The sequence below is a fragment of the Mucor mucedo genome (genome assembly GCF_025094135.1).
Source record: "Mucor mucedo strain NRRL 3635 chromosome Unknown EV154scaffold_4, whole genome shotgun sequence".
NCBI classification, from domain to species: domain Eukaryota; kingdom Fungi; phylum Mucoromycota; class Mucoromycetes; order Mucorales; family Mucoraceae; genus Mucor; species Mucor mucedo.
In genome coordinates, this window is record NW_026252288.1 from 350,381 (window position 1) to 362,777 (window position 12,397).

Genomic DNA, 12,397 nt, shown 5'->3' on the forward strand with positions numbered 1-12,397 from the left:
GTATGAATTAGATAACCAGCGGTACTCTTATCCGAGCGTATCCGCTTTGCTTTGATTAAGTTTGACACATGAACTGTAAAAATTGAATAAAGGTTTTTTTTTTTTAGGTTGAGGATAAATGTTTTTTTTTTTTTTCGATTCCCAATGTGTAGCTTAAATACATTAAGATTTGAGCATTCCCAGCTAAAAAAAATAAAATGACTTTATATCGCACAGCAAATCATCGTAATGTCTGCCGGATAATTAAGCGGACCGCCCTGTTTGTACTCCTCCCCGATTGTTTGTTTATGGCTGCATGACCGCCGACTATTTAAAAAAAAAAAGTTGGATTCTGGAAGCTGTTTCCATAGAAAGGAAAATGTTAATTATGTTTTAACAAAGAAATGTCTTTGAGAAAGTTACAAGCAGTGGGTACCAATCGAACTATTTGTATGTGTGGAGAGAGAAAACGCCCTCATTTTTTTGACATTTTGATTTTTTTTTTTGTAGCCAATGAAATCGTACCATAGTTCAGTCACGCAGTGAGAAAGGGCACCTTCATAAAATGAAAACTTTTTTTTTTTATGGTTATCGCGTTTTTTTTTTTTTCGCGTGAATAAATAATGGCTAAAGTGAAAAATCAAGAAGAATTACGGAAACCAAAGTTTCAACAGACAAAGTAAAAAAAAAAAAAAGGGGGATACTTTCAAAGATGGTTGACAAGTTATTAGATTATGCTTTGGTCCTGTGGTGACGAAAAAGGTGTCAGCGGATTATGCAAAAAAGTTGGAGGAATCCATTCAAGATTTAAACATTAGTAAAAAGGATCAACTGGGCCATGACGATCCCTGTCAACATTGCAGTGTAAGAGTTTTTTTTGCTGGTGAAAAGAAAAAAAAAAATAACACGCCATGTCCATTAGAAATCAACAAAACGAGTGAAATGTACAGCATTAAAGAGAGGTACAGAGGAAGAGTGTGGCCTGAGTTACTGTACAAAATGCATTAGTGAAAAGGTAGACGAGAGTGTGGAATGGATTAAAAGTAACAAGAATGAACAGTTTGTTCATGGGAATGGTGATGTGATTCAACATGGCAAGTCTAAATGGAGGTGGGCATGTTTAGTGTGTAGAGGTTTATGCGACTGCAAGTAAGTGAGTGTGAGATTGGGTCCCCCCCCTTGTCTTGTTTTTTCTCTCTCTCTAATTTTTATTTTTATTTAATAGAAAGTGTTTAGGCTCAACGTAAGTTTTTTTTTTTTTCTATCTTGAAAACAATGTATTATATAAACATGAATACTGAAAAAAAGAGTTTAATGATTTAAAAAAAAATATATATATAGAAAACGACTTTCATTTAATATCGAACCAACCATCAACAAAAGGAAAACAGTGCTAGACATCGAACCTCCAGAATTGACACCGATCCCACTTTTATATTCCGAAGAAGAGATATGGATCCGATTACAAATTCGAGAATTTATTTTTAGATTTGGCGATGTGTATGGATTTGAAAATCGACTCTTCACTAGTTTACAAAACGTGCAAGGAGATTGGCGTATCAAAAAGTTGGGAGCTTACACTGTCTGGCAATGTTTGACCATCCTCTACAACTCCTCTCTTTACGAAAATGAGGAATCCATACCTCAGTTAGCGAAAAACATCTTGAATAGTTGGATAACAGATAAAAGACTGGATAATCTCTATTGTGATAAAGAAGAAAAACATGCTGCATTATTACAAATTCTGAATACAGAAGGTATGACGGGAAGGAGATGGCAGGATATGGCGGAATTATTGGCATTGGCTCAAGTAAAAGATATTCCCATACCTACAACAAGTGATCTCAAGAAAAAAGACGCAGATAGAATGGATACAGACGACGATGAGGAGGAGGAGGAGAATGATGAAGTGAGTACCAAGATTGCAAGATATCAGAAATGTACAAATCGTAGTCTAGTGTCTGTGGCGGACGAATTAAAGATGATCAACATGTTATTGGAGTTACTCTTGTATGATATTCAAATACGACAATCATTGATTGCTGCTGGACAAAAAGCAATGAGCAAAGAATTAAGAGACGAAGAATCCGAATTCAAAAAGTATCAAAAAGAATGGACGCAAGAAAATAACAAGCACTTATTAAATAGAACGACCTTGTCAATGCGAGTGAATCAGTTGAAATCGACCAAGGGGAAGGACAAGGAATTCGATGAAGCGCAGATGTCTTTGGATGCATTAGAGACGCTCATTCGAGACGAGAATCAAAACCTATCTAAAAAGAAATTAGAGTTAATTATTCATACGCACAAGGCAGAAAAGAGAAAGAGATGTTTAGGGCATGATATGCTTGGTAATGAATATTGGGCATTTAGTGATACGTTGGATCACTTGAACCATGCAACTGATTACAGGAACAGTGAACCTTACTGGGCTTATGGGATTATTATCATTGGCCCTGGATTTAAAAAGGACAAGGAACAATGGTGGTTCATCAAGGGCAAATCAGATATGAAATTACTCAAAGATTGGATCACGAACGAATCCAAGAAACTTGCAAATGACGATCTAAAAAGAATTGCGGCAGGAATCAATGATCGCATAAATTATCTCGTCTCATTAGAAACAGTTGTTTATGGTGAAGGGTTCTTTCAATAAATTCAACAAAAAAAGTCTATTGTTTAAATGCATGATAATAAACTTTTTGGTTGAAATCAGTTTGATTCTAATTTTAGAGCCCATGAAAGAGGGAGATTTTCATTTTATAATGATTTATTTCTAGTTGGACTGCCCATTTTTTTTTTTTTTTAACTTGCACAAATAGCTTCTCTTCCTCCTATCTATATATATATATATATATATTCTTCTGTGTAAGTTCATGGGCCCTAAAGAAAGTAAATGACGAAGGTGTCATGCAATAATTACAAGTGAGTGTAAAAAAGGTATGCATGAATACAGTTTCTTTGTCTGTATGAGATAGTGTAATAACCCCCCCCCCTCCCCTTTCCCTCCCCCCCCCCCCCTTTTTTTTTAGTCTTCTACATGTCTTTCACTCTCTCTCTCTCTCTCTCTCTCACACACACACACACTCACTCGCTCTCTTTCATATCTCCTTCACTCCTACTATATATATATATAATTCAACTCCTGCTTTGTAAATATTCATTATAATGCTTTTTCTTTTCTCCTTTTTATTATATAAATATATATCTACATTTTGACACTTTTATACTTTATTTTTATAATCCTGTTGCTTCCCTCTTTTCTCTCTCTCTCTCTTTCCCTTTCTTCTCTCTCTCTTTTTTTTTTTTTTATTTTTATTTTTAATTGTTATAGTATATCAATATATATATAAAATAATAATATGCAGTCTACCATGCCTTCTTTTGCGCCCGACACGCCACAGCCTTACTTCTATCCACCGACCATACCAGAGAATCATCGATCCAATCCAAATTCTCGTCGAACGTCTACCGCCACAACGAATAACAACACTTCTCCCAGTCGATCTTCTCGCTCGATGCGAGACCGAAGACGTAGTTCGGGAGCCATTTCAACGCATTCTTCACAGAAACCGAAAAAATGTATTGGAGATTATGTTGTTGGTAAAACACTTGGCAAAGGTGCTTCAGGTAATTTCGAGGAACCAGCAGTAAAGCAGCAGCAAAAAAAAAGAAAAAAGAAAAAAATTAACTTTTTTATCCCTCTCCCCCCGCCCCTTTTTTTTTTTTAAAAAAAAAAAAATATAGGCCGAGTCAAGTTGGGTGTTCATAGACATACAGGAGAACAAGTTGCTATAAAAATTATTAGTAAAGCTCATTTAGCCGCTAATCCAGCGATTGAAAAAGCCGTACGACGTGAAATTGCAATTATGAAACTTATTCACCATCCTAATGTCATGTCTTTGATTGATGTCATTGATGATCCAGCTTCTTCCGACTTGTAAAGTATACTTTTTTTTTTCTTTCTTCTCCCTAAGTTCTCCTCTTGTGTCTTTTTTTCTTTCTCTCTCCTTTTTGAAGAGAAAAAAAGACAGACATTAGAAAGAGAGGACACTCCTTTTTTCTATCTTTATGGGGGAAAAAAAGTTATTTTGTTTAGCTAAAATGGTTTTTTTTGGTATTTTTTTATAGATATCTTATTTTAGAGTATGTTGAAGGTGGAGAACTATTTGAATATCTTGTGAGTAAAGGACGCCTTGGTGAAGCGGAAGCTCGACATCATTTCCAGCAAATCATTTTAGGTTTAGATTATTGTCACCATCATTTAATTTGTCATCGTGATTTGAAGCCAGAAAACTTGTTATTGAATTCAAGAAATAGTATCAAGATTGCTGATTTTGGTATGGCTTCGCTTCAACCTTTAGGTTCCATGCTCGAGACAAGTTGCGGGTAAGAAAAAAAGAAAATTCATGCAAAAATGTTTTTTTTGTTGATTTGTTTTTGTTTATTTTAGATCTCCACATTATGCAAGTCCTGAAATTGTTGCTGTAAGTTACACACAAAAAGTCTATCACTTTTTTTTTGCAGGTGTACTAAAAGATTATTCATGCTGTAGGGTATGCCTTACAATGGTTCGTCCTGTGATATTTGGTCATGTGGTGTAATTCTTTATGCTTTATTGACCGGACATCTTCCATTTGATGATGAGAATATTCGACAATTATTAAAAAAGGTCAAGTCGGGTAAATACGTTATGCCAGACAATATATCTCGTTCAGCTCAAGATCTTATCCGACGTATCTTGGTCGTTGATCCTTCTAGAAGATTGAATGTAAAAAAAAAAAAATTCTAATTAGATTTTCAGAGAGAGAGAGAGAGAGTTATTTATATACAAAAAGGAGGAGAGCTACTAAAAAAAAAAATATTTGTATAGATGCAACAAATCATGGCCCATCCATGGTTTTGTGAAACCGAACCCATCAATATGACGGTGTTACCTGTCCCACCTACAGAAAAAGAGATCGGCCAACCTGTAGCTGATGCATCCGAGATCGATGATCGTATCTTGGAAACCATCAAGTTCTTATGGGGAGAGACAAGTAATGATACGGTTATCAACGCATTGGTTCAAAAAGAGTAAAGTATCTAATAATAGAAAGCAAAAAATAATCATAATAATGACACTTTTTCTTATTATTGTAGACATAATATGCAGAAAGTAGTCTATGTTTTACTGCAGCAACATGCTGAAAGGTATTGGCAGGCGGATCACGACGATGAAAGTGAAGATGATACGGAAGATACATATTCAGGTATAAAATTGCACTCACCCCCCCTCCTCTTTATTATAATTACCTCCAAAAAAAAAAAAGTGTGTGTGTGTGTATGTGAAAGGAGATGCTAAAATACGAAAAAAAACTCCATAGATGCTCCTCGTCGTCGTTACCGCACCATTGGACACCGAACGGAGAGAGATAGAAGATGTTTATCGATGGTAGATACCAATACAGTCACCTCAGCATCCTCTAAAAAGAGTCCTGCTGCTGCAGCAGCAGCAGTTGGAAATCGACCCGTTGCTCCTTGGATGCCTTCTGATTCTATGCCATCCTCACCCACTTTATCCAATCGAAATGATGTCTTACGTCGTAACTCGGCCGCTACAGTGAAAGCTGAAAGATCACCTGCCTTTGATGATTTACCAGCCAATCCACCTTTACCGAACAATGAAAACATGTCTGAGGAAAAACGGTCCAAGATGAAGAAGAGTGAGACATTTTATGCTCGATTTGTCAAGAATGTTTTGACATCAGGTCGCAGACAAAGCAAAGATACAAGGTACACACATAAAAAAAAAAAATAGAAGGCACCTCCCCCTCCTCCTCCCTCTGTATTATAACTAACCTGTGTATGCACTTATATAAAAAAAAAAAAAAAATTGATGCAGGAATACTGCAGAACAACCTCCTTTTGGTACACCCACAAGTGAGACAGGTACAACCGCTCCTCAGTCAACAAGTAAGCCTATTGCAGCCACGCTCGTTGGCACACTTCGACGCAAGAACCCCTTCCAACGTGCACCTATCAATACGACGGATTTTGCCATCTCACCCAGTTCGATGAACGAGGAACCCGTCTCACCTGTGGTCCCGCCCAAATCTACGCTTCGTCCGACCAGCAATATTTTACAGCGAAATAAGATTGATCCTGCGGATGAAGAGGACGAAGAAATTGAGATGGTGGTGGAAAATCATCGTAAATCCAATAAGTCTGCTACCTTAAGTTCCAAGCGACTCTCACTTCGATTACCCAATGCTTTCCGTACCAGTAGTCATAAGGAGGGTGATACTGTCAGCTCGAAAAAATTTGGGTTCACATTGGGGTCGAATTCTCGTAAGCAAAGAAAGCAGCTGGACCTGTCACTTTTCGAGACAGAGCAGCAAATGAAGGCTGAAGAGCAGGAGGAGATGCCTCAGATCGATTCTCGTCTGGTACCACCACCAATTTTATGTGATGGTAGTACTTTAAGCAGTAGTAGTAGTAGTACATGTTCGAGTACTCATAGTAGTTATTATTCACCTGTAGTCAGCAACAATAAAGGTATGCCGCCTACGTTCAAGACGGTGATGCACAAGTCATCGAATCCCAATGTATTTGCATCGGGTACACCTCGTAGACCCAGTCAAGCTTCGTTCAAGTCCATTGACCGTCGTGGTAGTAACATTAGTAGCTCTACGTTGGGTCAACAACAACAGCAACAACAGAATCGACCCGCTACACCCAGTTTGCTTTCGAATAGTTCGACCATTAACTCTCCTGTTATATCCCATCATGGCAATATCCCATCGCAGCCTGCTAAATCGTCTTGGTTAAGCAACTTGTTTATCTTTAAACAACCCAAGGTGTGTTCGCTTGTTGTTTATAGTACGCATACGGCTGGTATTCTCAGATCCTTGCATCGCTTGATGAATACAGTAAGTAGTGATTCATTTGAAAATATATAAAAAAAAAAAAAAAAAAACTAGAAAAGCTAAAAAAAATGGGGATAGGCAACAGAAGCACGGTTTTACGAGAAGCCTGACCGTACAGGTGTGATTCGTTATAAGGCTGAAATCAAGACAAAGCCCACGGATGGTAAAAACTGATAGATTGATATATACAAAGGGAAAAAAATAACTTTTTTGAGACTCAACCTTTTTTTTTTAATGTAGGATCCAAAGTACGTCAAGTGAAATGCCGAATTGATTTAATCATGTCTGATTTGGACCCACAAAGTTGTGTAGTTCAATTTACACAACAACAAGGTGATGGAGTACTTTTGAACACGACAGTTCAACAGCTTCATGAAGCTATTTTAAAAGAATATCCTTGTCCTTCCAATATTATTCTTTCTTCAGATTCGTATAAGGAAATGAATTCGGAAATGACTTCGGGTACTTTGGTTGAAGAATATTAGTGTCCCCCTTTCCTTTTGATATAATAAATACTTAATACTTACTACTACTTAATTCATAATAATAATAATAATAAAAAACCCCTTCCCCTTCAATGAAAACACGCAGGAAATTTTTATATAAAAAAAAAAAAAAAAAAAAAAAAAAAAGCGCTTTTTTTATGAGTTGGTATTGTTCAGTCGAAGGTGAATTATATCTATGTTTGGCACGCCTAATTCAGTCTAATATATAGAAAAAAAAAGTTTAAGAAAAAAAAGGAAAATAAACTAGAATAAGATGAGCTTTTTTTACCCTGCTACTGCCACTACTGGTTTGAGAGGAAATATCTTCTTTAGGCGCTGATTTATTTGTAGTTGCACAATTAAAGAAACCACAGCCCTACAAAAAAAAAAATGATATTTAATGGTCCTCCTCCCTTTTCTTCCCTCCCTTTTTCCAACTTTACATCTGACCAGATAGATTTACATTCCCAACAAAAACTGAATCCACACAAGGTACACTCTACCTTATTACATCCTTCATCGCGGTTAATCATGATGGAACAGCTGGGACAGTTACGACTAATTGTGACAGATATTAAAAAAAAAAAAAAAAAAACGGTCAAAAAGGAAGGGAATTGTACCTGTTTTCTAATTTCCATTTTAGGGTTTGTACAAAATCATTGTTTATTTGTTGTTGTTCATTTTGCATGATGAGTTGTTTCATATTTTGTTCGCATGTCAAATTAAAATGAGCATCTTCATGGCCACACTGTAAACAGAATGTTTTTTCACAGGTCATACTAATCTGTTTTGTTAGATCCGTTATATAACAATGTTTTAAAACCTTACCAATTCATGTTTGAAAAGAAGGAGATATGATCAAACTGTAATTTACGCCATGTATCTGGTCTCATCTCCAACTGCAAAATCTCTTGGGATATTCTCTTTGCTAAATCAGATTGATCCAACATACTGCAGGTTTGAATAAGTCTGGATATCAGTTGATGGTGGATATCCGGTAAAGTTGAATTCTTCCACTCTGATTTTTCAAAGAGGTTTTGGATATAATATGGATAGGCTGTATTCATCACTGTCTGATCTGTCTTGCTGTAAAACTCACTGATCAGTCCAGAGATGGATTTCGATCGACTCGTCCTGTATATATACAAATTAAAATAAATAAAATTGTGGCATGTGTGTGCGTATATAAATAATACCCTTCACAATAAGAATGACCGCTAACAAAATCACATGGGATAGCTTCTGTTTCACAATGTGGACAACACCTAGAAAAACTTCGATAGGGTCTATTAAACTTGATATATAACTCCACAATAGAACTCGGTACGAATTTAGTCCATTCGGATTGCGGAATGAAGACTCTACACACGGGACACCTGATTTTCGTCACACTCAGCCCCCAAGACGATTTCACTACTTCGGATACGTACCTTTTTTTTTTTTTTTTTTTTTTTTGTATGTGAATTTTTTTATGTGTATTTCTTTTTTCTTTATACACAACTTACTTTTGAAAGCAATCTAAACAGAACTGGTCTCTACAGTAATCAAGACATAAATCCAATTTTGATTCAAAGCAAATGGAACATCTTTCTAACCATTGCTGCATTTCATCTCCATCGTCCTCGTTATCATGATCGTCCTGTTGTTGTTGCTGTTGGTGTCTTCTGACATGGATGTTGTCTCCATGAGAAACACCAGTAAAGATATTTTTCAGATGTGCCAGTCGTTCCTGTTGTTTTAACGCCACTAATTTTGAAGTAAAAGTGACGACGGACACCAGACATTGGAGGAATAGGTATAAGGGGAATAAAAACAGAAATAAAAAGGTGATGGAGAGTGGGTGTCTTGAGTAACTTTTAATCATGGAGATGGGTGTGGATATAAAGATGCGGTATAAATAATCAATAAATACAATCACGAGTAGTTGAATCAAGTCCTTGGAATCGTTCATCATGTAAGCTTTGGACGTTGTATTATCCATAACAACAAAAAAAAGGTATCAGTTCAAGAATAAAAAGGGGAAAAAAAAGGGGGGAAAAGAACAAATGTTATCATTGTTGTTACAGTTGGGATTTGTCTACAGGTCCAAAAAAAAAAAACCTAAAATAAAAAATAAAACCCACCCAATTAGTCACTTGCTCAATTGGTCATTGGCTTAAACTTTATTTTAGTTGTTGTTGATTAAAAACAAACATTCGCTTCCCTAATAATAATAAAAAAGGGGGTGGGTGTACATCCAATGGCCGAGGAAGTATGCTATATATAATCCATACTCTTTCTCTCTCTTTCTCTCTACCTTTTGTATCATTCGTAGTATAAAAAAAGGTGAAAGTACATACGGGCAGACATTTCAGCTGCTGCTGCTCCCCCCACACTCCCTTTTTTGACAATTTATCTTGATTCAACTTTACAGCCCATACTGTACGGAAAAGGTCAACCATCTGTTTTTATACAGTGAAGTGGTGGTTTGAATCTGACATTATAAATCTACTTTACTTGATCCCTCTAATCACTTTTTTTTTCATTGTTTCTTCTAATTTGTAATGTTTTATGAAATGATGGAAAAGAGAGGGATCGATACATTGACTGCTGCTAATTTTAAAAAAAAAAAAAAAAATTCGAAATTTTGTTAAAACCACTAGAATTAAGCAATATAATTCACTGGAAGGTATCGACAGCAAAAGGTTTGAAATTCAGATAGAGTTACACTATTTTCATGCATTATTCGCACACTCTAAGAAAAGAATTTCTTAGTTTTAGAAAAAATATTGCTCGGTGTGTGCGAATTATATTTAAAAGACATTTTGACATGCTCCAGTGATTCTAGTATTCAGAGTTTCGTCCCAACAGTTTCTCTCGCATCAGTTTACTTTGAAAAACATACCGAAACTGATCAATAGGGGTGATTTCTGGGGAATAAGGTCGTAGATACACACACCCATAACCCACGGCTTTCGGTAAACTTTCTAATATTATCCGATGTGTGTATAAGCGCATTATCCATGATAATATAATGCCCTTTAAATTCCTCATGACGATCCGTCACATCGATAGTGCTGGCAATAAAGTTGAAGTAATGTCCCGTAACTGTACCAATACGTTTCTGCATTTTACTACCACCAACCGTCTTTCGTTTCTTAGAAGCTACAGAATATGGTACCCTTATCTTAACATTGACAATGCCGTACGGGGATATAGCACCCAAAATTGTCGTAGTCTTCGCTCGTGTTAGTGGTTGGATAACCTCGGCTCGTGTGTCTTTTTAAGACCAAGCCTTTGTTTGCTTCAAATTGATGTGGAAGGTGGACTTTGATGAATACACAATTGCTATTGTGATACATGTCGGTTTGAATCCATCTTGTAACCCAGTCAAATCTTTTCTCACTGCTTACGAACGAGTTTCTTTCTTTCGATTGAAGGTGTTCTTTTTAAATGGCAAAGCACCTTTCTTCGTCATGAAGTTGTAAACAGTTGTTTTGGTTACTTTTATATCACTAAACTGGCTGGTAAGACTTTCTATTGCCTGATCCAAAGTTACAGAAGGGTGTATGATAAACGTTTCTTCCAGATGCTTTTTATGCTCTTCATTCAATAAAGCAGGCCTACCAACTTTCTTTTAAGTTTTTTTTTTTCATTTCCAATCCATCCCATGATTCAACAATCAAATATTAGTCTTTTTTTTTTTTTTTTTTTTTTTTTTTTTTTTTTTTTTTTTTTTTTTTTTTTTTTTTTTTTTTTTTTTTTTTTTTTTTTTTTTTTTCAACCAGTCTTAGGCGGTTCTATGGGCAATACCTAGCTACTTTTCTGCTTTACCTGCAGTCAGGCCTTCTTCATAAACCAGGTAGGAAAAAATGACCCTTGACATCGTCTCCATGTTTCTTGTAATAAGAAACTGGTCCTGATGCAGCAGCAGCAACTATCTTGTTGGCTTTAATTGATACCTCGGGCTTTTAAAGAGGTTTAAAATCCATGTAACTATCGAAGTCAATAGTGCCAGCGAGTGGGTATCCATCCACATCTACTTCCATTTCAACAGGTTTATTTCCTTGCTCATCCATAGCATTTCCATGTATATCTTCTTGATAGATACAAAGGTCTTTTGTGTTATATTGATTTTCTAAAAGTGTGCGAAATTCATAAGTTAAAGTGAGCAAAAAATAAAGGGAATTGTTATTTTCACCCCCCTCTTTTCTTATTTTCACCCCCTTGGCCTTTTTTGACCTATGAAACTGCGGATTTGATTTCACTTAAATTTTGACATTTTGGCGGGACTGCTCTGTCAAAGCATTAATAAATTGTACCTTTTTACTTTCATCCCAATCCCGTTACGTTTATCTGAACTTTTTATTGTTTCAATGTCTTTATCAAACGAAAACACCTCTCACCTTTCTGACGATGATTTTCAGGAGCCCCTTCCCTTTCGAACCAGAAGAAATTTTGAAAGCGTCAACGATGTAGATGATCTTAACGATGATCTCGACAATGATCTCGACGAAGATCTCGAGGACGAAACCTTGGACGTGTCGTCTACTTCTGCCCCTTCTCAACTTGAGTTTAGCTCTAGCGAAACTCTCGAAAAGTGTGTGATCGATCATTGCAAAGAAAACGGCTACCTTGTTTCTTTGGGGCCGTTCTCGTTACTACTCCGATCGTCGCCTTAAGTCTTTGGGAGTTCAAGTGCGATCGCGGTGGAAAAAACAGCAGTAAGTCTACCGGTAAAAGACTTTCGAAGACAAGACGCACCGATTGCACTTTCAAGTGGGTGGTCGGTTCCAGTTGGAGAAAAGAGCAGGGTATTTATACTGCAAAATTCATCCTGCACTTAAACCATAGTGGACATCATCATGAGTCTGCCAATTCTCTCGCTGGCCATTCCATTGCAAGCTAGATTGCAGAGAATCACATGAAGGTGATCAAGGATATGACGATTGCTAATAGCTCTCCCCCAAGATATCTTGATTTACCTTTGCCAAAAATTTCCTGGTGATTATTTCAGACCTAGTACGGTTTACAATGCCAAACAGA

The 12,397-nt window shown here is 36.5% G+C and overlaps 3 protein-coding genes across 3 annotated transcripts; 2 read left to right on the forward strand and 1 right to left on the reverse strand.

Moving 5' to 3' along the window:
* Positions 1–575: 575 nt before the first annotated feature.
* EV154DRAFT_491728 (uncharacterized protein) lies at positions 576–2,728 on the forward strand. The gene is made up of 5 exons (XM_051599593.1): positions 576–658; positions 711–843; positions 902–1,128; positions 1,205–1,222; positions 1,321–2,728. Exons 1-5 carry the CDS (start codon positions 603–605, stop codon positions 2,633–2,635), a joined length of 1,749 nt encoding a protein of 582 aa, XP_051463064.1. The 5' UTR covers positions 576–602; the 3' UTR covers positions 2,636–2,728.
* A 593-nt stretch (positions 2,729–3,321) lies between these two features.
* Positions 3,322–7,424, forward strand: EV154DRAFT_491736 (kinase-like domain-containing protein). The gene is made up of 12 exons (XM_051599594.1): positions 3,322–3,609; positions 3,727–3,919; positions 4,111–4,368; positions 4,433–4,466; positions 4,535–4,750; positions 4,853–5,055; positions 5,122–5,231; positions 5,346–5,754; positions 5,864–6,432; positions 6,502–6,890; positions 6,966–7,050; positions 7,128–7,424. The coding sequence occupies exons 1-12, from the start codon at positions 3,342–3,344 to the stop codon at positions 7,370–7,372; spliced, it is 2,979 nt and encodes a 992-aa protein (XP_051463065.1). The 5' UTR covers positions 3,322–3,341; the 3' UTR covers positions 7,373–7,424.
* Positions 7,425–7,731: 307 nt separating this feature from the next.
* On the reverse strand, positions 7,732–8,978 carry EV154DRAFT_411197 (uncharacterized protein; the record flags this gene model as incomplete). The annotated part of the gene is made up of 5 exons (XM_051595449.1): positions 7,732–7,915; positions 7,993–8,151; positions 8,201–8,506; positions 8,569–8,802; positions 8,878–8,978. The coding sequence occupies 5 exons, from the start codon at positions 8,976–8,978 to the stop codon at positions 7,732–7,734; spliced, it is 984 nt and encodes a 327-aa protein (XP_051463066.1).
* Between the last annotated feature and the right edge of the window lie 3,419 nt (positions 8,979–12,397).

Bases quoted from the DNA above. Each gene is read 5' to 3' on its own strand.
- EV154DRAFT_491728 (XM_051599593.1), top strand. From the start codon at position 603: ATGGCTAAAGTGAAAAATCAAGAAGAATTACGGAAACCAAAGTTTCAA. The intron at 659-710 runs GTAAAAAAAAAA...ACAAGTTATTAG, and splicing joins CCAAAGTTTCAACAGACAAA to ATTATGCTTTGGTCCTGTGG. The intron at 844-901 runs GTAAGAGTTTTT...CATGTCCATTAG, and splicing joins ATCCCTGTCAACATTGCAGT to AAATCAACAAAACGAGTGAA.
- EV154DRAFT_491736 (XM_051599594.1), top strand. From the start codon at position 3,342: ATGCAGTCTACCATGCCTTCTTTTGCGCCCGACACGCCACAGCCTTAC. The intron at 5,056-5,121 runs GTAAAGTATCTA...TTATTATTGTAG, and splicing joins AACGCATTGGTTCAAAAAGA to ACATAATATGCAGAAAGTAG. The intron at 6,433-6,501 runs GTAGTACTTTAA...ATTCACCTGTAG, and splicing joins ACCACCAATTTTATGTGATG to TCAGCAACAATAAAGGTATG.